Source organism: Balaenoptera ricei, chromosome 20 (genome assembly GCF_028023285.1).
Source record: "Balaenoptera ricei isolate mBalRic1 chromosome 20, mBalRic1.hap2, whole genome shotgun sequence".
Lineage (NCBI taxonomy): Eukaryota > Metazoa > Chordata > Mammalia > Artiodactyla > Balaenopteridae > Balaenoptera > Balaenoptera ricei.
The window spans coordinates 54,738,979-54,762,400 of NC_082658.1; the positions used below are offsets into that span (position 1 = coordinate 54,738,979).

The 23,422-nt window shown below is 55.5% G+C and overlaps 1 protein-coding gene across 5 annotated transcripts; it reads right to left on the minus strand.

The window, feature by feature from the left end:
- Positions 1-835: 835 nt before the first annotated feature.
- Positions 836-23,267, minus strand: DLG4 (discs large MAGUK scaffold protein 4). 5 transcript variants are annotated; one of them, XM_059907499.1, is made up of 20 exons: positions 22,784-23,267; positions 15,154-15,318; positions 11,624-11,677; positions 11,427-11,477; positions 11,094-11,218; positions 10,826-10,995; positions 10,588-10,724; positions 10,295-10,439; positions 6,712-7,007; positions 6,500-6,602; positions 6,254-6,368; positions 4,716-4,892; positions 4,395-4,431; positions 4,274-4,301; positions 4,094-4,141; positions 3,912-4,013; positions 3,403-3,575; positions 2,398-2,507; positions 1,766-1,857; positions 836-1,593 (listed from the first exon to the last, which is right to left on the minus strand). In XM_059907499.1, exons 1-20 carry the CDS (start codon positions 22,811-22,813, stop codon positions 1,487-1,489), a joined length of 2,265 nt encoding a protein of 754 aa, XP_059763482.1. In that variant the 5' UTR covers positions 22,814-23,267; the 3' UTR covers positions 836-1,486. The 5 variants fall into 5 exon arrangements, with proteins under 5 accessions (XP_059763482.1, XP_059763481.1, XP_059763484.1 ...); XM_059907498.1 differs by having other exon boundaries at positions 11,427-11,485; positions 11,623-11,677; XM_059907501.1 differs by having other exon boundaries at positions 15,253-15,318; positions 22,784-23,266.
- Positions 23,268-23,422: the final 155 nt, after the last annotated feature.

Genomic DNA, 23,422 nt, shown 5'->3' on the forward strand with positions numbered 1-23,422 from the left:
TACATGTATATGTATGTATGTATGTATGTATGTAATGGACCATTTCCCTTTTTGCCCTGTCTACCAGGAAGCTCAGAAATCATATTTACCCTCATAGCTAATACATCTGTTTCTCCTATTTTTACCTTTGGTATCACGTTCTATTTTCCTACCCTTATTATTTGCAAAACTGCTTCAAATATTTCCTATAGAGATGGGGCAGACATAAAGAAATCCAATGAATATTCATTCACACAGCATTTCTTATCGGCAAACCTCTCTGAAGGTCACTGCCAGAGCCCAGTTCTGTCCACGGCTCCATGAACATGAATGAAGTGTCCTCACTATTTTCTTTAGAGACCACTGTGCTGCCCGACAGGACTGAGACAGCCCAGGGGAGTGGTCAGGGCTGGGCTACATTTGCAAGTTCTCTTTCTGGGTCTGTCAGTGACCTTGGACGGAGCTCCAGCCCCGCCCCACCCCACCCCCAGGCCCATTCTTCACTAACGACTCTGGAGCCTTGATTTGCAGGTTCCTCCAAGGCCCCTTTCAGGCCACTCTATCCTGTGGGGTGGGGGATGCAGGGCGGGGAAGAAGTATCTGACCTTACCAGACCCATCCCTATGCTCCCACCCGGTCTCCCTCCTCACCCGGGTCCCAAATAACCAGGCCACACACCAGGTTTCAAGTATCTGTCTCTTCCTTTCACTCTCTCAAAAGAAAAAATAAATAAATTGCAGAAGGCGGCAGCATTTCCAGTCTTCCCCTGGCTCCCGGACACCCTACCCCCAACCCTGTCCCCCCCTCCCACACTCCCACTCCCTAGACCCATCCCTCCCCATTCCCCCCAAAAAAAAAATCCCAGAAAAAAAAAAAAAAAAAAAAAAGCCACAGTTAGACCTTCCACTCATGCAAACCGGCAAAGAAAAAAGGTGGGGGGCATGTAGAAAGCAGGGGGCTCACAGTGGAGTCCCCCTACTTACCCCCCAAAAACCACCTTTGAGAAGAAAAAAAATGGAAAAAAATAAATGAGAAATCAAGGGACAGGAGGAGTTATGATGGGGGCAGGGAGGACCCCAGACCCTGCCTCGGGAGAGCGCGGAGGCCTGTAGCCCTGCATCCCTGCAGCGGGGTGCTCCTTGAGGGGGGCCCTGACTTCCGGAATGTGTGTGGGAGAAGATGGGGGAAGGCAGGTGGCCCCTGGTGGGTCTGTGTGTGCGTTGGGGGCGGGCAGGGGTGAGGGGTCCTAAGGAGCTAGGGCTCGGGATCAGGAGCCCAGGGCTCCCCCCCAGACCCCAGGTTCCTGGGGTTCAGGAGTCCAGTTCTGGGGTGCAGGGATACATGCAGAGGAGTGTCCCCCCTCCAATGGGCTGGATCCAGTTAGAAAGGAAATAAATAAGAAGGGGTGGGAGGGAGGCTGGAGGTGCGAAGGGCGTGGGCAATTCAGTCCAGACCAAGGGCCTGGGCGATGGAGGCGGGGCGAGTCCAGGCCAAGCCAGGGCAGGAATCAGAGTCTCTCTCGGGCTGGGACCCAGATGTAGGGGCCTGAGAGGTCCTCGATGACGCGCTTCACCTTGTGGTAGATCTCCTCAAAGCTGTCTCCCTCCACGATGGCTGGGGGTAGGGGGGAGCAGGGAGTCAGGCCCAGAGGGGCACCTTTTTCTAATTCTCCTATCCACGTGCCACGGGGCTGCACCCACCCAAAGGGGACACCTCTCTCTAAACCACCCACCCATTGGGGCCCCCTCTTTGAATCTGAGCCAAGGGTGCCTCGTGTGCACCTCACCTGAGAAGCACTCTGTGAACTCCTGCTCCAGCTTGGCGGCTCTGTCGAAGGCTTTGCGGGCTTGCTCCTCTGTGATCCGCTTATTAATCTCTCTGTGGAGGAGAGTGAGAGACACACAGACCTGAGGGTGGGTCCTGCCCCACCTTTTATCCCCTCCATCCAGGGCTGTGAAGTCGCAACCAGTATTTTCTTATCTGGAGCACGAAGCAAAAAATACAATTCCCAATATCCTCTGGGGCCACAGACGGGCCCCCCCCCCCCCATGACCCACCCCAGCCGGGTGTGGCCACTCCAGGGACCTCTCCAGAGCCTCATCCTTCCAGCCGGCAGCCCCAGTGAAGGACTTCAGACCCTAACTCCCGACAGCCCCCAGGCCCTGGCTCGGCCTAGCAGGTGTGTACCCCAGGGGTTGCTGGGAGTTGTAGTCCTGCCTAACCCGGGGCAGGAGAAAAGGAAAGAGGCCTGGGATTCCCTGTATCCTCTGGGTTCCAGCTCTAGGTGCAGATTTCCCTCAAGGGCTGCCGGAGCTGCTGTCCAGGGTTCTGAGGGGACAGTTCAACACAGAGGCCTTCTGAGGCCCAGAGCCACAGGTGTGGGCGAGCAGAGGTGAAGCCCCCTGGGACCATACTCACAGCACATTCTCCAGGGAGCGGGGGCGGATGAAGATGGCGATAGGGTGCAGGTGGGCCGCCTGCAGCCGCCGCACGGCATTGGCCGAGACATCGAGGATGCAGTGCTTCCCCTGGGGGCGGGCAGGGTGGGCGGAGGCGGACCAGCAGGTGGCGGGAAAGGACAGACACAGGCGCCAGGACAGGACACAGTGCATGGAAAGGTGGGGAACGGGGGATTGGCCGAAAGGGGAGTGACATGGATGTCGAAAGACACGTGGACATAGAGAGTTGAGACAGGAAGGGTATGGATAGACAGAATGAAAGACAGAGAGAAAAAGGCAAGGGGCAGATGGAGAGCAAGGGAAGGGCCAGCACAGGAGGGAGGGAGTGGGGGGAAGGAGGGAGGTGTGAGGAACCAAAAGATGGGGCACAGCAAGAGGCGGGGGGAGGTGGGGAGTGGCGAGAAGCAAAGAAAAAGGAGAAAGGAAGTAGGATAGAGGGAGGAGGGAGGGGAGGACGGACAGAGGACAGACAGATGGAAGGAACAAGGAGAGACAGATGGGAGGGAGGAGATGCAGATGGAGAAAGGAGCCATGGAGGGAGAGGGCAGGGTGGGGGCAGCAGGGAGAAGGTGGTGGCAGAGGAGTGGGAGGGGAGAGGGGAGAGGGCCAAAGGGGAGCCGGCAGAAGGGAGGGACCGAGTGGGGGGAGGCCGAGCCACCAAGGGCAAGGCCACAGGAAGAGAGGTGAAATGGGGCAAGGAGGAGGGCAGGGGAGGAGAGGGGACAGATGGCAGAGCAGAGTTTGGGGTCAGGGACCGAGGGAAGGAGGGAGGCAGGGGGAGCGGGGCACCAGAGAGCAGCCAGTCAGACAGAGTTGCCCAAGAGGAGAAGGAGGCGGAGGAGCGGAGTGGAGACCCAGCAGGGAAGAGACAGAGAGAGAGAGAGTTAGAGAGAGCTGAAGGAAGGCCACGGGGGGGGGGGGGGGGGGGGGGCGGGGAGGAAGAGGACGGTGCCGCGGCTCCTACCTGCTCGGCCACCTCGCGCACGGACTGGACGCTGGTTCCATACAGGTGGCTGTTGTACTGGCCGGCCTCAATGAACTTGTGCGCCTGGATGTCCTTCTCCATTTTCTCCCGGGACGACACAAAGTGGTAATCCCGGCCATCTATCTCATACTCCCGCTTGGGCCGTGTCGTATCTGCCAGGAAGTCACCCCACCACCCAAAGATCTAACCACCATCCCTCTAGCTTAAACCCTGCCTACAGTGACCCCCCCCGCCAGAGTGCCCAGCCAGTCCTTCAAGGAAGGGGGCAGCTGGGGAGACTGAGACCCAGGAGGGGCAGAGCCACCTTCCTCAGCAACCCCGGGTCCTCCAAGTCCCCGGCCTGGAAAGGTCACCGTGGAACATGAGGGTGGCTGAGAAGCACCCTTCTCTGAGAACCTCTGTGTCCGGCTGCATCCCAATGCCCGGAAGCGGCTCTGCCTGTGTGACCCCTTGGGCCCCCCCACCCATTCCAAGGCCCCGGCACTCACGGGGAACACAGGATCCAAACTTGTCGGGGAACTCGGAGAGGAGATCATCATTGGCGCGGTCCTTGGTGGGCCCGAGGATGATGATGGGGCGAGCGTAGTGCACTGAGGAGAGAGGGCGGGGTCAGGCGGGGAGCAGAGCAGGAGCAGGAGTGGCTGGGCCAGGTCGCAGAGCCAGACCTCACCTTCCATCTGTGTCACCGTCTCATAGCTCAGAACCGAGTCTTCTCGACCTAGTGGGAGGCAGGGCGTCTGCAAGGGGGCTCTGAGGCAGGGGACCCGGGGCCCTGTGCTGCCGTCCCGAGGACTCAAGCGAGGCTCAGGGCCCCTCTCACCTCAGGTCTTCCCAAACGGACCCTACGTACCCTGTGATCCAGAGCTGGAGCCCCAATCCTAGGAAGAAAGAGCAGGCCATGCGATCGGTCAAGAGTCCAGCCCCACGAGCCCCCCACTCTTCCACCCAAACTCACGGCCTCCTCTACCTACCTTGGCCTTTAACCTTGACCACTCCCGTCGCTCAACCCTGTGGGATACATGGAGGGATGGTGGAAGGGGCGTGTAGGGAAACACCCAGTGAGGAGCCCGATGGCCCCACCCCAGGCCAGCTGAGAACCCCATCTCTCAGCAGCCCCTGGGCCCCGTGCTCCTAAATGAGGCATTTGCCGGAAGTGCTCATGTGAGTCAAGGTGCCCGGGAAGGTCCAGCAGACAGATTCCCAAGAAATCAGTGGGCAGACCCATGTCCTCCCTACTGGCTGCCCACCCTGGGGACCTTGGGAGCGTCAGTGCCTGGGGCAGGGAGGCTCACCGCCGTTTGCTGGGGATAAAGCCGATGTCATCAGTCTCGCTGTCAGAGTGGACCCGCCGCGCCTGCCACCACTCCTCATCACTGGCGTCGATGACATGCAGCACATCCCCAAAGCGGAAGCTCAGGGCCTGGCTCAGGAAGCCACAGTCCTTGGTCTTGTCGTAGTCAAACAGGGCCCTGGAGGGCAGGCGGCCTTTGGTCAGAGCCTGGTGAGGACTCCGTCCCCCAAGACCCAACCTGGAGGTTCTGCCCCGGGGTCTACAGACAAGCACGGCTGCTGATGGCTCTCCCACAGGTGCCGTGGATTCTGAGAAACCCAAGAACTGTGTGGGGACCAAAAGCGCTACCAAAACTCATAATCACCATAACTATGAACTGTCATTCAGTCCACACTGTGTCAAGGATCAGACAGGCTATGGATTCAGTGCAATTTCTAGAGTAAGATCTAGAACGGCACCCTCCCAAGAAAGCAGTTGCAGTATGCACACACGTCACAGTCACAGGGGTAACAGGGACTCAAACTCGTAGGGAAAGAAAAAAAGATCGCTCTTTGCAAACTCTGGTTACCCTCAGCAGTATGAAACTCCTGTAAGTCACAACCCCTGAGGTCAGGACAAGGGAAGGAATGACCGCAGAGATGGCAGAGATGTTGAGCAGAGCACTGGGGCTAGAAAGATGGGAAGGGACCCCAGGATTGCCCGGCATCACCTGGGAGTCAGAACTGACCAGCCCTGGGAGCCAGCCAAACCCTGCAGGGAGGAAAGGGCCAAACGAGGCTCCGGTTTGAGCCGGGCATCTGGGCGGATGGAGGTGCCATTCAGGGAGAGAGAACACTGACTGGGTGGGACAGAGAGCACGAGTGCACGGGAGAAAGAGGTGAGCTCACAGTTTGGGACGTGTTGAGTGTGAATGCCTGTGGGACATCCCCATGGACGTGTCCAGAAAGCAGATGGCCAGAACTGCAGGTCTAGACCTCGAGGAAGAGGTCAGGCCAGAGCTGACAGCTCTGAGAGACATCTGCAGAGCGAGTGGCAGGTGAGGTCATGGGAGTGGATGGGCCCCCAAAGGGAGAGAAGGGAAAAAGCATCAGACACAGCGCCTATGCCTGCGGAGAATGAGAAAGAGGAGCCAATGGGAGAAGGAGCCCTAAGAAGGTAGCAAAATGCCACCGGAGAGATGGGGACAGACTGGAGAGAGCGGTGGTCCACCTCCCCTAGACTGCATTATCCCATGGGGCTGGGCAGGCTGCGGCAGTATATTCCAAAAGCCGAGAGGCCCCCTGCTCTGCCAGGCATTAACCTTTGAGTTACCTGATTGTGGGACAGCTGGGGGTCCCAGGGGAGGTGCCAGGGTGACCGGGGCTAGTGGCAGTAGGGATCATAGGGAGTACTTCACAATGCTAACCTGTGCGGAACGCCAGCTGAGTGTCGGGCCGGCAGGGGTTGGGGGAGGTGGGGGCCGGCAGGGTTGAGGGGGAAAGCTGGCTGGGGGACGAGGGGCACAGGAGGACGAGGAGCCCAGCCTGGGAAGCGTCCGACCTGATGTAGAAACCCCTTTTGGGATTGCTTCGCAGGGAGGCAGTCCCTGAGCCCAGGCTGCTGTTCATGAGCTGTTCCCGAAGGTCGTGGATCTTGGCCTCGAACCGGCTGTACTCTGAGGAAGGACAAGGTGGTTCCTGAGCTTGGGCCCCAGACTACCGCCACCCTCCCTCTCCCCCTGCTGAAGCCAGGAGCCGAGGAGACAGAGAGCTGAGCCCACGAGAAGGCGCGCTTCAGGCCCGATACCTTCCGGTTTATACTGAGCGATGATCGTGACTGTCTGACCCGCGTTCTTCAGGGCAATGGCAGCCTGCTCATGGCTGGCGTTGCGGAGGTCAACACCATTGACCTAGAGAGCAGGAGAGGCTGAGTCACTGGAGATGCGGGCCAGGCTCCAGCCTACAGGGCTCTGCTCTCAGGGGAGGGGGTGGTCCGGGCAGGGGCTGGCCTTCCCTCACCGAGAGGATCTGGTCCCCCTTCCGCAGCTCCCCACTGAGGTCCGCAGGGCCCCCGGCCAGGATGAAGGAGATGAAGATGCCTTCACCGTCCTCGCCACCCACGATGTTGAAGCCCAGGCCCGTGGATCCCCGGTGGATCACGATCCGCCTCGGTTCTCGGGGGATGTCTTCCTCCCCGAGCAGGTCCTTGGCCACCGGGGAGTAGCGCCGAGGGGAGGTGGGGGTCATGGCTGTGGGGTAGTCAGTGCCCAGGTAGCTGCTATGACTGATCTCGTTGTCCAGGTGCTGGGAATAGGCTGGGGGAAGATGTAGGCGAAAGGATGAGATGGAAGTGCGTGGAAGAAGACAGCGCCCACCACCCCACCTCCTCCCTAGGGAATCAGCAGAGCCAGATTCAGGGTAAGGGGAAGTTACTGTGCCAGAGAAACAAGGCTGGGGTGGTAAAGGGGGCGTCAGGTCACAGCAATGTCAGGGGCAGGAATTCACAGGTGACGTAGGGGTTGGTGCTCCTAGGGGACAGTGGATCTGAAGGGTACGTGACCTCGGTATGGCAGGGATCACGGAGCCAAGGAGAATATTAATACCAGGCTTTGGGGTTTTTCGTTTGGTTGTAGCATCTCTCAAATCCCTTCATCTATGAAATTCCTCTCCCTTTTTTTTTCCCCCTCTTGGCCATTCATTTGTTGAAAAAACTAGGGCCCTTGTCTAGCAGAATTTCCCACATTCTACTAGGGAAATTCTAATAGGTAAATCACTGCTTGCATCCCTGTCCCTGGGGTGTTAACCTGCTCCTCTGCCTTGTATCTCCTGTACACTGGTCATCCGAAAAGAGACTCAAGTTCAGTTTTGGCAAGAATATTTCATAGGTGGTGCTGAGTACTTTCTGCATCATGACAGGATGCAATAATGTCCGGTTGCCTTTTCTTAGGTAAGACAAATCTGTAGGTTCAGGTATTGTCAGCCTGATCCATCCATTATAAAGCTCCCCATCAGGCTTTCACCTAAGAGTTTTAGCAGCCACTGATGATCACTGCCTGGTCCTCAGAGTTCTCTGGGGACAGCAAAATAGCGCCAATATTCTACGTTGTTTTTTTTTTTTTTTTTTTTGAGGGAGGAACATTTATTAGTGAGAATTCGTCTGTAAAAAAGAACGTTCCCGGGCTTCCCTGGTGGTGCAGTGGTTAAGAATCCGCCTGCCAATGCAGGGGACACAGGTTCGAGCCCTGGTCTGGGAAGATCCCACATGCCAAGGAGCAACTAAGCCTGTGCGCCACAACTACTGAGCCTGCGCTCTAGAGCACGCGAGCCGCAACTACGGAGCCCGCATGCCACAACTACTGAAGCCCGTGTGCCTAGAGCCTGTGCTCCGCAACAAAGAGAAGCCACCACAATGAGAAGCCCGCGCACCGCAAAGAGTAGCCCCTGCTCGTTGCAACTAGAGAAAGCCCGCGCGCAGCAACGAAGACCCAACGCAGCCAAAAAATAAATAAATAAAGAGATAAGATTAAAAAAAAAAAAAGAACGTTCCCATATCAACCATTTGGTTACTCTAAGGTGCAGTTTGTACAGGAAGGGAGAATAAATGCTTGACTCTTTCCCTTTATTTGCCAGTTTTCAGAATGGATGAGTTCTCTAGCATCCTCTAAAGGTACCCAATTGTTTTGAAGTATCATTATAATCCTGTAGATTTTAACATATTTAATGAGTTTTGGTTGAATGGCCAGTTTCAACTTGACTTCTGTGTCTTTGACACGACCCTTTCATATCTTCCTTGCTTTCTAGTATGAAAGATGTTACAAGCTCATCTTGCACATTTCTTGCTCAAGATTTGGAATTGGCCCTTTCTCCAAGGAGCCAAGGTTCCTTTTGGTAGGTTATGGTGTTTAGAAACAAGACCATGTGATTTTAATATGGTCTTACAGTATGATTTCAGATTTGGTTGGAGCAGTCACATCTCGTTATTCTTTACCAAAAATTTCTTAGCTATTCTCCCAAATGTATTTTTCCAGTTGGGGGTAGGGGGGACATTAAAATTCTGATGAGAACTGCATAAAATGTAGAGATTAACTTGGAGACGATTGAGATCTTTAGCATATTATGCTTTTTGCGTCAGGAAGCATGATGTGACTCTCCAATTCTTCAGTCTTCTTTTATGTCCTTCAGTAAAGTTTCATCATTTTCTTCATGTAAATCTTACACACTTCTTGTCAAGCTTATTTTTCTAAGAATTTTATAGAGCTTTTCTCCTATGGCAAAAGGGATCTTTTTACCCATTACATTTTATGGCCACTTTCTTAACCCTACATATTATTTCTAAGTTCTTCGGTTAATTCACTTAGATTTTAATCTAGATGGACAAAAGTATAATTTACAAATAAGGATAAGTTTGTTTCTCCCTTTTCAAATGTAGCATCTATTTATTCTTTTTCTCTTGCTACACTGCCTGAAAGCTCTAAAGCAGTGATTCTCAAGCAGGGTAATTTCACCTCCCAGGGGACATTTGGCAGTGTCTCAAGACATTCTTGGTTGTTCTCACTGGTGGGGAGGGGTACCATTGTCATCTGATACACAGAGGCCAGGGCTGCTGTTAAACATCCTACAGGGCACAGAACAACCCCCTACAACAAAGACTATCAACAGTCCCAACATTGAGAAACCCCGCTCTAAAGCAATGTGGAGTAACAGCAGCAGGAAGAGGCATCCTTGCCTAGTTCCTAACTTAATGTACACACTGCTAGGATTTTATCATTGTAATGTGTTCATTGTTAGTTTTTGATAACTATTCTTCAATCACGTTGAGGAAAATTCTTCTGTTCCTAGTATACTAAGTTTCCCTCCAAAAATAGGATGATGAATTTCATCAAATGACTTTTCCACATCTGTTTGAAATGAACTTACCCTTTTTCTCCCTTAACTTTTTAATACAATAAATCATACTAAGAGGTTTCATAATATGGAACCATCTTTAATTCCCTGAAACAAACCCTACTTTGTGACAGTGTTATTCCCTTAATATTCCGCTGTGTTTGTTGTGCAACTATGTTATTAGATACTTTTACATCTCTGTTCAGAAGCAAAATTGGCCTATACTTTCCTTCTTCTTTTTTTTTTTTTTTTTTTTGCCACACCGCGCGGCTTGCAGGATCTTAGTTCTGCAACCAGGGATTGAAGCCAGGCCACGGCAGTGAAAGCCCAGAATCCTAACCATTAGGTCACCAGGGAACTCCCTACTTTCCTTCTTTTATATAATCTTTGTGACCATTTTCAAATGCCCTCATAAAATGAAATGTGAGATTTTATCTTTTCTTATATGCAAAAAGAGCATAAGAATTATCTATCCCATGAGGATTTGATAAAATTAGCCATAAAACCATCTGGGCCTTGTGCCTTCTGGGGGAGGAACTATTGACAATCTTTTCTAGTTCTTTGATGGTGACCGATTTTCCATCTATTCTCCAACCACAGGAGGTGACAGAGGTTGTGGCCAGTTCAGGGGAAATATCTGAAGAGGAATGGTCACCAGGGATGTCATGGGGTGACTGAGATGGGGCATGGGCAGCTCTGGGGTTTGGAGGGCTCTCACAGGTTGTGATGTCTGGGGGAGCATAGCTGTCACTCAGGTAGGCATTGCTGGGCTTGGCCACCTTTAGGTAGACAACATCATACGTGTTCTTCAGGGCTGCCACGGCATCCTCATGCATGACGTCCTCCAGCCCCACACTGTTGACCTAGGGTCAAGGGAAGCAGAGCTCAGACAGAACCAGAAACATCCTCAAGACGGATGCACTGAGGGTGAGCCGATAAAGACGCCTGGGCCTGCTCAGGACCAGTAGGCAAGACCTAAGTGTGGGCTAGAAAAGTGATGGGGGTCCTCACCGCCAGGATCTTGTCTCCAATCTGCAACCTCCCATCCTTGTGGGCAGCACCCCCTTCGATAATCTTGGTTACATAGATGCTATTATCTCCGGGGATGTGCTGGTTCCCTACACCTCCAGCGATGCTGAAGCCAAGACCTAGATGGAGGCGAAGGCAGAGGTGGGTGCCCAGGTACCTGGGGAGCAGGCCTTGGGGCAGCAGACAGTGGGATGGGGGTGGAGACATAACGGGTTACTACCTTTAGGCCCCTTGATGAGCTTGATCTCCATGAGCTTCTCAGCCGGGGGCTTCCGGCGCATGACGTAGAGGCGGACGATGGAGCCTGCCTCTTTGAGGGCCTCCACCGCGGCTGAGTGGGTCACCTCCCGCACGTCCACTTCATTTACAAACAAGATGCTATCGTTGACCCTGAGGGCAGCAAAGTGGGCCTGAGCCAGGAGCTTCCTGCTGCCCTGGCCCTCCCTTTCAAGGGAACCAGCATCCTAACCCCTGTCTCTTCTCCCCACCTGAGACGGCCATCCTGGGCAGCAGCCCCACCAGGAATGATCTTGGTGATGAAAATGGATGGGTCGTCACCGATGTGTGGGTTATCAGTGCCACCTGCGATGCTGAAGCCCAGACCTGAGTTACCCTGGGCAGAAGGAGGGGAAGAGGGTCAGCTCCCCTCACCGCCCACTCTAGACAGGGCAAGAGGGTAGGGGAGCGGGTCAGGGAGTTGTGACCAGAGCAGGAAGGGGCAGGGTTAAGAGGCTGGCCGCACAGAAAACATGGGCACAGAGAGAAGCGAGGCACAGACAGGGAGCGAAGGGGGAGGACCTCGGATGGAGAAGCCTGCTCACCCTTTCCAATGTGATCTCCTCGTATTCCATTTCCCCCTCCGTCCCGTTCACCTGCAACTCCAGCACGGGCCAGAAACACAAGAGCAGTGAGACAGACTTCCTACCTGAGAACCTGGGCCTACCCTGGCTGCTGGGACCCAGGCCCTCCCTGTCTCCCTCCTCTCTTCTGTAATGGCCACAAAATCTAAACAACTCACATATCCCGGGGCTTCTAAGGTATCTGTGTTGACAATCACAGGGGGAGAATTGGCCTGTGAGGGGAAAAAGGAGACGAAAAGCTGCCTGAACCTTGGCTCAAGAGGGAGCCAGTAACCAAGAGTCCCACCGGCCTGGCTACCTTCTCAGCCTCTTAACCCAGCCCGCTCTGCTACCCTTGACTCCCTGAAGGACCCAGCCTCAGTCCATGTTACATACACACACACATACACATGCTGGACCCAATTCTGCCCAGCCCAGGCCCCCTGCATGTGGAAGGAGGTGTCTGAGAAGGAGGAAGGGAGAGACAGCCAGATGGGGGAGCAGCAGATGGTAAAGGGTTGGGGGGGGGCCGCCTTGAGGGGAGGAAGCGTCTCACCGGATGTAACACCACAGAGTGTTACATGCCTTATGTGCTACACACAGACACCACAGGGCTTATGTCCCCTGGGTCCTGCTCCCCCTTCCTGCCCCCATCCCTGTCCCTATCGGCCCACATACACCCAGATACCTTCATAACCCTCCCTCAGATTTGCCCCTCATTTTCACACACATTTGCCCTAAACCCTGGGCCCCGGGAATCCGGGGTTCCCCCAGATGCAGGCCGCACCCTCCCTCTCGCCCACCCACCATTCAATCTACTCCTTCCTCTAGGGACCCTGTTGCCTAGCAACGGTATCTAAGCCCAGCCAAGGCCTGGGGAGACCCACCTCCTGGAGGCCCCGTCGCCAGGACAACAGGAGGGGGAGATGGGGCGTGGCCTAAGGGCAACCAGATTCCCAAAGGCAGAAGGGATCCTCTAGCCCCGCCTTTCCTGACCTGGGCCCCGCCTCCCCTCCCCCCCACCGCCCCGTTAGCCCGGCAGAAATAAGTCCAGGCTGAGGAGGATTGAGGGCGCAGCGCACCCTGAATAACTTCCCTTCCTCCCTCCCGTACGCCCCTCACCCTATGCAGTGCAAAGCACATCAGGAAAGGGGAGTGGTGAAAGACATCCGGGTCCTATCCTCTCATCTACTCTCCGCCCGCCCACCACTTCATCCGGGAAAGGGTTAAAGTGGGCTGTGCCCAGGTCCCTGACGTCAGTCGCCTCGACGCAGCAGGGTCTCTAGACTCCAGGGCGGAGCCCGCTTTAGGCCGGTCCTAGGGGCTTCCCCAATTGCCTGGGCAACCGAAGCCACGTTTCCATGGCAATGGGGGAAGGCGGCCAAAAGCCTCCTTCCGGGGTCCCCAACCTATCTCCTCCTTAAACAAGTATTTATTTGGAGCCTACCAAGCGCGAGGCACTCATCACGGATTCCCCAGACTCCTCGCTCTCTCCTTCCAAAGGGGTCCCTCCTCTCTCCTACTGCTATTTGTCCATACTACACATTTTCAAGCTCTATAGTTGATTTCATATCCATAAATCTATTAACACCATCCTCCGACCCTTCAAATCTCAGCAGATGCTAACTGTCCAACCAATAGCCACTGACTGCCGAACTCTCATCCACACGTCCATCCTCTATCCCACAGCCTATCCTCAATCGCCATCCCCATCCTTATCCTAGAATTTCCTTTCCCAGGCCCCATCTTGTATCCGCAACTACCTTCATCTGTGTCCCCTCCCTCTCTCTACCCCACCCGATATCCTCCATCTACATCTCTGCCCCACCCTTCAGTTCCCATCTTCCATTCTCCATCTGCTTGCTTCCCTGTCCACTTCCCTGTCCACATCCTCCCATCCGGGCCCATCCCTTATCCGTCTCCTGCTCTTATCCTCCACCTTAATTTCTGATTCCCCAGAGAAATCAGCACCACTCTCCCTTAGTTCATCCTCAAACCCTCAAGATTCTATGACCAAATCACAATCCTTCATTCTCAACCCATTCCCCCTCTCCTCTGAAAACTGAGGCTTCTCCTGTCCCCCAGCTCAGGCCTTGTCGTGGGACCTCCCTCCCACACTCATGGCCTCCAGCACTCTCTCCTTCCACTTCCCTCTGCTTCCTGGGCTCAGATTCCAAATCTCCCTAGTTCTGTACTAACTACCACCTTCTCTCCTCTTCCCCTTCCCCAGGGACTTAATGGCCCCATCTTGGGGGAAAAAAAGCATCTCTAGTCTTCTTCACTCCTTGCAGCCCCCAGAGTTTCACAGGAATCCTCTACACCATCTCCTCATCTCCAGAGCCTTCCTTTCCTTCCTCTCAATCAGCTCGACCTGCTGCCCTGATTTCACAGTCTCATCCTTGTCTGTCTCCTGGCCCAGGACCTCTTACCCTTCTGTTGCCTCTCCACTTTGCTACCTGCCTGAGAACAGTCTTTTTCTCCCTCTCCAATTCCTCTCCTACCACATCCTTCTCACCCCAGAACCTACTGCTGCCCCCTCTCTGCCTCTTCATCTCCAGGCTCAGAAACCTCCTCACCATCTTCTTGGTGAAATGTCAACAACCTCCCCTTGCCAGAGCATCCCACAAGATCCTAGAATCTCACCTCTGACCCCACAGTGTTCCCCTGAATCTCCCTGCTAGCCTGGTACACTCCATCCTCCCCAGCCTGTGCCCCCAGGAGAGGAGATTGAGGGGGAAGTAGTTGGGAAGTGGCCTGGAGAATGGAAGGTCTCAGAAACAAGGGTCTTGGGTAACAAGACTGGAGAAGGGAAAACATACTGTGAGCACAGAAGAGAAGGGGAAACAGGTGGTGGTGAATAATAATGGGGGGACACGGGGCGGGGTGGGGGGGCAGAAAGAAATCCGGGTGGAGGTGAGAGCCCAAGAGGAGGGGAGAGGGGAGGCATAGGAGGAAAGGAGAGAAGTGATGAGTAGGGAAGGGGGTAGCTGGGAGAGGGGGAGCCGGCTGCGGCTGCCGAGGCAGAGGACTGATCAGGCCGCAGAGGGCCTGAGATGGGGATCAGGGAGAGGGAGAAAGAGAGTGCGTGGGAGGAAGAGAAAGACAGCATCTAGAACCAGCCTGCCAGCCAACAGGGAGGGAAAGGCAGCGAGGGGGTGGCGCACAGGAGGGGTGCAAAGGCCGGAGCAGGGGATGGAGGCAGAAAGGCCCAGGCAACTAGTCTCAGGCCAGACAGATGGAAAGGGCTGGAGAGCCAGGCCCAGAGGCCGGAAGTGGTGGGGGGAGGAGGCAGCGAAGGGACAAGAGCAAATGAGGGCAGCGCTCTGGCCGCAGAAAATGGAAATGGAGGTGGAGGGTGTGAAGGAATGAAGAGGGATGGGGCGCAAAGAGCATCCTGGGGGATGCACACATCTCAACACACGTGCGCACAGACACGCAGACACACACACACACACACACACACACACACTCCTGGCTGTAAGCCCTACACCCACTCCCAATTGCTTGGCCTCCGTTTCTCCTCTTTGGTAACCAGGTGTTTCCAACGCCCCAAATGCCCCCTCCCTCCCCCGGCCCCAGGAGCCCAAGCCCAGCTCCCCAGTCCCGGCCACCCCCCACCTACGGCTCACGCCCTACCGGGCCTTGGGGGATGTTGTAGCTCCGAGGCTCCGAGGGCCGCACTGGGGAGGGGGCCGCCTGAGTCTCCTACCTTGAGGGGGGAGAAGTGGGCGTGGCCCACGACCCCTTGGACGGCCTCGAGGTGGGACAAGTTCCTCTCCGCCACGTGCACCAGCTCGGGGGCGTTTACCTGGTTGGGGAGGTGGGCCGGGCTGTGCTCCAGAGGGGGCGTGTCTTCATCTTGGTAGCGGTATTTCTGGGGATGGGGACGGAGGCGTCACAGGGGCCGGCCCAGCGCCTCGGGCTCCAGGCTGCCCGCCCCGGCGCGCCTCCTCTTCCCCCCGCCAGTGCAGTGCGGAAGGCCCTGGGGCCTGACCAGCTCCTCCCCCTCCCTGTCCTCCAGCCCATTGGCTCCCCTCTCTCCACCTCCCCACATCCCCCTCTCCCGCCAGGGCCTTGGCACCTCTCCTCTCTTCCCAAAGCCCTGCCCCATCCCCCAACTCCTTCAACTCCCAGCCTAGGACCCCCGCCTTCTACCCAGCACACTCCCTCCTCCGGCGTCCGTTTCCTCACCAGAGCTCCAGCCCCTCTGACACGTGCATCCCCGTTCTCTACATCCATCCCCAGCGTCCTTGCTTTCCTCATCAGCTTCCCCCCATTTCCTCTTTACCTCAATCCCACTGCCTCCTTCCAGTTGCTTCTCCCACTCTGTACCCCACCCCGCCCTCCTTGCCTCAGTCTCCCCACTGCAGCCTCTACCCCTGGAATGAGTGGCTCTCCAGCACCTTGCAGGCCCCAGTCAGGGACAGCAGTCAAGCCCTTCAACTAGCCGGTACTTGGCGTCAGCCCCCCTGGCAGGACAAAGCTAAACCCGTCCAGCTGGCCTCGCTGGTTCCCAGGTCATCGGCAAAGGGGCCCCAGGAGTCTACCCCCGCCTCTACAAACGCCCACAGCCCAGGCAGCTAATCGGATATACTAGAAGGAGAAGGGGGAGAAAGGGGGAGGAACAGAGACAGTAGGGCTCAGAAGGGGGGCAGGAATGGGTGTCAGCTTCCAGGTTTGCTGACTACGGAAGGGGGTAGAGCCTCAGAATGAATTCCTGGTCTCCCTCCGGCCTCTTGGAGTGAAAGACCCAACCTGACCCCTGACTCCCTTCCTAACTAACCACGTGCCATCTCAAGGGCCTCCCATACTACCTTAATAGGGACACCAGTAAATGAGATTAACTGGGGACCAGAGAGAGGAAAAGGGCAGCTGGAGATACTGAAGGGCAGCGCCCCTGCCTGGGTCTTCCCACATCTGCCTCTGCTCCCATAGGAGCAAAACCTCCCCAACACCAGGCTCCATGGCGGAGGGGGAGGCTACCATATGCAGGGCTCCCTCAGAGACTGGAGAAGACAGAATACACTCCCCAGTACACGTGGGTGAAAAGAGAAGGCAAGATTTCCCTCTCAAAAAAAGTATCTGAGAAACTGAGAGGACCCCAACATTTGGAGACCAACAGTTACAAGGTCAAACTGGAGGAAACTTATCAAGGTCAATGCCTGATGCTACAGTATGATTCTGAAAATTCTGAGGATGAGGAACCAAGGCTGAGGATGTAATCCAACTTTGGCCGTGGTTAAGGATGAAGGAAGAGAATAGGAAGAGGAAGATGGTACATGGACTCTCAAACCCAGGACACAGAGACAGCTGGGATCAGGAGCACCTTGATACATTTGAAGAGCCTTAAAGAAAGAAAACAGGGGCTCATCAAGGTACACTCTGTTTTCTGGCCTTGGAGAGAGACTTGACTCGGAGACAGTCTTGGAGAGAGAATCCCAAGCTCCCTCCAGGTTTTGATATCATGAACACCAAAAGTGGAGAAGAAGGGAAGCTAGGGGAAGTATAAGCTAAATAATCCTCCTCAAAGCTGGGCCCTCCTGGATAACAGAATTCGATGAAATGAAAGAGGTTGTCATTCCACACCCTGAAAAGGCGGTCTTCAGCCTGGACAGTGCAAGAGCTGAGGGACAGAGCCCCAGAACTGGAGGGACCAGGGAGAAAGGGAGGAGGCAGCTGTGCCCCCACTTCACAAGGCCCCCAGTTCCCTGCATGATACATGAGGCAGGGCCAAGGGTTGCAGCTTCAAGTTTTGGAGTCAGGGGAAGGGTTTGAGCCCAATGCCCCTCCATCTTCACCCCACCTCACACAGAAAATTCCTGAATCTCGATGAACTGTCAGGGTGCACATAACGAAAATGGAAGTTTGCAAAGGGACATTTCATTGTTTATTCTAGATAGGAGATGAAAGTAAATTTGTAGCACAGTGAGACTGCAGACACCTCTCCCTGCCCCATCCCCATGGGGGGCGGGGGTGTCTAGGACTGAGGAAAAGGCTCCTCCTGACTGGAAGACAAGGTGAGGGAGATGGGGAACAAGGAAAGGGTACCAAAGTTCCCAGAATGTGGCTGGAGGAGGTTAGGGCCTGTGCTCAGTCCCTGGACATTTTCTAAGTAAATGTAGTAAGGAAAAAACCTCTGGAGAGGTGGGGTTGGGAGAGAGTCATTCGGAAACTGCAAACTGGTAGGTGGGGGTCAGGGTCAGCACCTCTCATCCCAGATGACAGGACAACTAAAGCAGGACAGGCAAGAAAGGAGGATCCCCTCTTTTACCCTACAGGGACTCAGGGCCGCCGCGGGGCGACAGCTCCAGTGCTATTGGGATCAAGTCTGAACCCCCAATATATTAAGGCACAGGATAAATCAAAAGGCTGGGGGTCACTGTTGTTCTTTCCCCCTTGGCTCCCTCCTCACCGGAGCCCCAGTTACAAGAATGACCTGGAACCCAGCCTTGTACCCCCAGAATAGAGGGGTGTGAGTGAAAGTGGATGATCATAGGAGGGGCGACCCACTGCGCCTGTCCGCGAGACACTGCAACCCAGAGACCCCGCCAAGCAGAAGGAAGAGCGGAAGCACTTGAAGCTTGCACCCTGAGATTTGGGGGGTCCGGGAAGAGGGGAGCGGGGCCGGAGCCCGTACCGCGGCACGTACCACGCAGAGACACATGGAGGCGAATCTGTTCCGAGCCGACATGGAGAAGGGGAGGGGGACTGAGGGGAAGGGGTGGGTGGGAGAGCAAGGGTCCCGGGGTTGGGGGAGGGGGAGGGGCAGAGGGGCGGGGGCTGCGGCGGCCGCGGCAACTGGAGGCTGCAGCCTGGGGGGTGGGGGGGAACGGCGCCTGCGCAGTGCGGGAGAGCGTCACGATGGGAGAGAAGGGGTGAGGGGAGACCCTCTTAGCCATCAACTTCCCTGGTTCCAGCTGTTTCTCTGTGCACTTCACCTTCCACAGTATATTCCTATTCCTTTACAAATAGCCTCACTCCTAAAATTTACCAATTTATCGCTCTGGTTCTCTGGGATTAGATTCTATCTAATCTCCCACCCCTAAAATCACCAGGCCCTAACTATTACAAAACCTCACTGGACTCTTAGGGTGCAGGGAAGGAAGCAGCACTTCTCCCTCACTTCAGAAGGACCCGCAAGGGATCTAAACTGCCTCCCACAATCCCCTCCCCCCAACCTCCCCAAAGATTGTTAATGTATACAACATCCCCACAGATGCTAAGACACCTCCTATTCTAACCAGCGGGAAAGCCCCACATGATAGCCAGACAACGCTTTCCAAGAGTTGAAGGACCACGGATCCTGTTGTGCCCTCAAATTAATCTACCCTTTAAATCATCCCTATTAAAATTATATCTATTCCCCCAATCCACTGACAGAGACCTTGAAATTAGTGCAACTATTACCCTTGCTCTAATGTAAACACCCAAATAAGCAGTCCTCAAATTTGTTTGGGGTCCCCTGTCCAAATCCTTGAACCTAATGAGATACTCATGAGTTTCTAATATACCATTCCCCAATACCACCAAATCCCATTTCAGGGAATACTTAATGTAATTTAAAGCTGACCTTCTAAATTCAATTGAAACCTCTTCAATTTATTACCAAACCTTTAAATTAAGAGATGTTTCCCTATTCCTTTTCTTTCCCCCTTAAATGCATACATTACTCCCTTTTCTGGCTGCCCTCCCCTACATCTCAACATTCCCCCCACCATGATTCTGAATTTTAACTTTGTTGGAAGATTCCTCCCCAATATATCTATCTCCCCCACACCCAAGTCTCAAAAAATTTTTACCAAATTAAGATCTGGCCTGCAACTTGCAGTGACCCACAAATCTCCCATAACACCCCAAAATGACTGCCTCAGATGTCTTGCATTCTGTCCCAAACTGAACCTGAAAGCATCTCTTCCAAATATTCTCCCATTGAACGCCCACCGTTCCAACGCTTAAAGCCCAGTGAGCAGTCTCCTAAAATCTGCTTCTCTGGCTTTTCTAAAATGCCTACATATGGTAGAGAGGACAGACTTCCCTAGAACCTGACCCATGCCCCCTCTCTCCCCGTTGGTTGGAATCTGTTAGATGCGCCCCCGAGATGACCCCCAAGGTCCTAGTTTCATATCTGGATAGAATGCTTGGATCCGGGAGCCAGTGCGGAATAGGCTGAACTCGAAATTCCTTCTAGAAAAGAAAATGCACAGGCCCCAGTTCTCCACCAGTGGGCGCTGTGGCCCATTAAGACCCTCCCCCATCCCCCATTTCCTTTTTCCCTCCATTTTCCGTTTCCCCGTTGCCTGGCAACGCAGCAATCCAGGACTTTGCTGTCGCCTAGCAACCGTCTCCCTGGAACATAGAGCTGAGGTAGGAGGTTTTGCTCTGATGAAATCCGAACAGGCCTCCATCTTAGGAAAACTGAGACGTCAGATCGCCCAACCCCCGGATTCTCCTTTCCAAAGACCCCCGCGCCCCGCAGTTTCTTAGACAACAAGCCCCTCAAACCCTGTCTCCTTTCGGCACATGGGACCACGCCACGCCCCTGCCGGGTCAGCCCCGCCCTCATTTCGGGCCGGTTACCCGGGCCTAAGGCCCCGCCCCTTTCGTTGCCCGCCACCCTTGGTAGAGTAAGCCAGACCCCGCCCACCTGCCTCCAGGAGACCGCGCCTCCGTCCACTTCCCGCCCATTCGCTCCCCCGGCCTCGCCCACACTGCCCCTCCGCCACGCCCCAGTCGGCCAATGAATGAGGCCGTTGGCCACACTGCCCCGCCCCCGGCATCTTAGCTTTGCCCAATAAGGACCACCCGGAGGGTTTAACCGCTTCGCCTCCGGGACTCCGGCCAAATACCCCCGGTCTTTCCCCACTTTCCCCCCTCCCCCACTTGTTCTGCTCCGCCCCCCGCCCCCCTCGCCCGGCCCTCAAGTCCGCCACGCAACTTCAGTCGTCGCCGGTTACCATGGCAACGGCGGCAGCAGCGCGGGGAGAAGGGGGAGGGACGGGGGTGGAGTGGGAGAAAGAGATGCTCAGAGACAAGAGATACAGACAGAGAGCTAGGCACAGAGTAAGACTAAGTGATAGCTATAAAGGCAGAGTTAGCACAAAGCACAGGACCTGGCACATTGTAGGCATTCAATAAATGATCCTTAAATTACTGCGGCAGAAGTCTAAATATAGGCAATGAAAGATGGAGGACTCAGACGGAGCTGGGAAGCTCAACGACCGCAAAGCATGAGCACCCTCTACCCCACCCAGCATTTTGGGGGGGAACAAGTGCCATGTGCCCCCTGCTGGCTCCTCCTAAGCTAACCCTCCGCTGCCCTGGATAGAGATGAACCACAACTCCCAACAGCCCCAGGGGCAGCAACTCGCCAACACTGACGGATCTTGCGCCTCAAGGCCTTATGGGACTTCGAGTCCCCGCCATCCCGAGACCGACAAGTTTTCCGGCCAAGGAACGTGGCAAGCCTGGGTCTCCACACCTCTGTAAAACCACAAAATGCATGATCCTCTCTGCGCAAGACTCCTTCCTTCGGGGATGCTCAACCCTGGGCTCCATCGAAGAAGCAGGATTCTTGAAGGGAGATGAATAAACCCATCCTCCCGGAATAGCTGCCATTGCAGGCAAGCCCCTCACCCTTGCTCGCGTATGTGTGTTCACATGTTGGAAGCAGAGCCCACACGTTCCAACTGGCTTTCGTGTACACCTGCACATAAGGGACCATAGCCAGGGAGCCTAAGGCTAAGAGGCAGGCTAAAGGCAGGAGACAGGAGGAACTGAGAATCAGACAGACATTAAAAGAGAGCAGGCCAGAGAAACTGAGGCACAAAAATCCACTGAAACTACAGGGATGGGAAGAAGAAGCAGTATGGGAGAAAGCCCAAAGCCCACAAAATGGGGGATAAGCAAGTAGCCCTGGAGAGGCGGTGGGGGCTTGGACTTAAAGGTCCCCAGCCCCCAGTCTCCTCCATCCATGCTCACACATGCATGACGCATGTGTAGCTGCATGTGTATACACATATGTGAGTTTGTGGCAGGGAACATGTGTGTCCTCAGCTCCCTCGCCTGAGAATCTGCAGTTCCCACTAAATATAACCCCCTCCCCAGCCTGTGACTCACCCAGACCCCGCCTCCCCGGCCCCCACTTCCTGTCCCACCCCCCAACCCCCAGCTGCCTGCCACCCGCCCAAGCCTCCCTCCACACACCAGGCATCCAGCTTTCCAGTCCCAGAGTCTTACAGCCAAGACCTAGGTATTCTGCATCCCACCAGAAGCTTGCTAGTGCTCCCCATCCAAGATCTCCTGCACTTGCCAGGCTCCAACCACAGGGACACCCTTGTACAGATCTTCACTGCTGCCAGCCCGGCCTTTCTCCTACACCTTCTCACCCCAGTAACCTTAAATCCAGGTGTCTTCCCCCACCTTGATCCCAAGTGTCAGGGGTGACAGGAACATTCCCCTCCATCTGCTCTTCTCCCTCTTTCTCAACCAGGCGTAGATTCAGTGTGGGAGGAAATGGGGATGTTGGGCACCTGCCTGGGCCACCCCCAAATTTTGCACCACGCACCTGGTGCCCCTCCTCAAATCCCCTCTCCCCAAACCTCTCATCCTCCTCCTCAGGAGCTGGCAACCTCAGCTGCTGCAACCTTCTACCTCCCAAGGGAGTACCCCAAATCCTAACCTCACCTGGTCCATTCCCTCAGGTGATCCTATGTCAGGCCCCAGCTCTCTGACAACTCCCAAGTATCCCCATTCCACATGATCGAACCCTAAATTGACAGTTCCCTCCAATTGAGAGCACCCCCAAATGTATCAGCCATGAGACGCTTCTTTTATAGCCTGAAGGCCCACCCCTTCCCTGCCAGCTGACACCCCCAGACCAGTCAGGTACTCACAACCAGTAACCTTCTACCCTCAAGCCAGGAGCCCCGTGAAATTGGGCAAGGCACCTGGAAGCCAGCTCGTCCCCCAGGAGGGAAGAGGTCCCCCCCGCCATGTAGTCCACCTTCTAACATACAGCAAGCAGGACTCCCATGTGAGCCAGGCTTCTCCTTAAATAAGTCTCCCTCAAACATCATTGGTGAACCTCAAAATCCACCAGATCCCCCAAGTCACAGAATACCCCCAATTTTCCATTACCCTCAAAGGGCTCACTCCAGGGGGCACCTGTGGCCAAACCCAGCATTTTCTCAGATGTGAACCCCCAAACTAAATTATGACCCCCGCAGATACATCTTCCGATGCTCTCACCCCAGGGCCCCCAGCCGCGGATTAGGCCTGACTAAACCCTCCCCACGAACTCATACCCTCCCCGCAGGTTATAGGTCCCCCCTCATGCTTACCTTGGTTGTCACTATACAGAGACAGTCCATGTTGGGGGGCCTGGCCGCGGCGGCGGGTAAGGGGCTCTGACTTCATCGGAGTTTCGTTCCTCCCCTCCGTGGGTTCTCACCCCTCCCCCCTCCGCACCCCACTTTTGCAGGGGGGGCCAGGATGGGGGGAGGGGTGAGAGGGGAAAGAGGGGGTTGGAGAAGGGAAGGGTAGGGGAGCGTGGGAGGGAGGGGAAGGGGGCCCTAAAAAGGGGTCCCCAATGGAGGGGAGGGGGCTTAGGGAGCACACCCCGATTCTCAGGAGGGGCGGGGGCACCGGGGGCTGGCAGCCCCGGAGTTCGGGGGCTGGGGCATGAGCTGAGGTGGGGGAGGGGAACTGGATTTCGGGGAGCCCCGGGGTAGGGGGGGGTCTTGCCTAACGGCCAGGGGCTAGGGGCCGTGGCGGAGGAGTGGGGTGGGGGGGGTCGGAGGCGGCAGCGGCCGAGGGAGCCGTGGAGCCGAGGAGGGAAGGGGAGAGAGGAGGAGAGAGGAAGCAGGGGGAGGGAGGGAGGGAGCGAGGAGCGAGAATGGGGGGGGGTGCCTTGGCAGAGTTAACTGCTTCCGCGCTGGCAGGAACCCGGATAATGGGAAAGGAGAAGGAAGCAGGAGCCC

Bases quoted from the DNA above. Each gene is read 5' to 3' on its own strand.
- DLG4 (XM_059907498.1), bottom strand. From the start codon at position 22,813: ATGGACTGTCTCTGTATAGTGACAACCAAG. The intron at 11,486-11,622 runs TGAGTTGTTTAG...GGCCCGTGCTGG, and splicing joins CTTAGAAGCCCCGGGATATG to AGTTGCAGGTGAACGGGACG. The intron at 1,594-1,765 runs GTGAGGTGCACA...CCCTACCCCCAG, and splicing joins GTTCACAGAGTGCTTCTCAG to CCATCGTGGAGGGAGACAGC.